At 31.5% G+C, this 619-nt stretch overlaps 1 protein-coding gene across 1 annotated transcript in view; it reads right to left on the bottom strand.

The window, feature by feature from the left end:
• The window catches only part of ints11 (integrator complex subunit 11), an 11,546-nt gene that overhangs the window by 7,106 nt on the left and 3,821 nt on the right, over positions 1-619 (bottom strand). The window contains exon 8 of the mRNA XM_020585576.1: positions 223-287. Within this exon, the coding sequence (XP_020441232.1) occupies positions 223-287 (65 nt within the window). The remainder of the gene's footprint in view (positions 1-222; positions 288-619) is intronic.

Below are 619 nucleotides of genomic sequence, written 5' to 3'. Positions count from 1 at the left end.
ATTATTCTTTTTTTTTTTTTTTTTTACTTTTTACTGAACTGGAACACCAATCATTATGAACCAAAAATGCCCTTTATTTGATTTTACTAAGCCACTCACATCATTGTCTCTGCACTTGTGTTTCTAGATGTGATATACACTTTTTTCACATTCACAGGACATTTAATAAAAGAATAAAAACTGTAAATGAATTTTTCCTTTACAATGGAAGAAGAACCTTACCAAAACGTTTCCAACAGGATGCAGAGTTCCTGTGCTCTTCCGGGGGCAAAAACAGGAATGAGAACCTGAAAAGGTTAGAAGAACATAAAGATATTATATATAAAGGAAGACATGAGAGGTACTTGGAATATATTAAATAAATTGATTAGAAACAGTTCCAGCAAGAGTAACTACCCTCAATATTTTATGGATAATGATACACCGGTTAATAGATTGGAGGATGTAGTAGATAAGTTTAATAGGTTCTTTGTGAATGTTGGTCCTGGTTTAGCAAGAAGCATTTGTACAGATGATACATCCGTCACTATAAATAATAATACAATCAAAAGGAACATGAGTTCTATGTTTTTGAAACCCATAGATGAAAAGGAAATTATAGAGATAGTGAATAAATGTG

Source organism: Monopterus albus, unplaced genomic scaffold (genome assembly GCF_001952655.1).
Source record: "Monopterus albus unplaced genomic scaffold, M_albus_1.0 scaffold371.1, whole genome shotgun sequence".
Classification (NCBI taxonomy): domain Eukaryota; kingdom Metazoa; phylum Chordata; class Actinopteri; order Synbranchiformes; family Synbranchidae; genus Monopterus; species Monopterus albus.
Note: the sequence above shows the minus strand (reverse complement) of the source record. Positions and strands in the feature narration are given on the sequence as shown.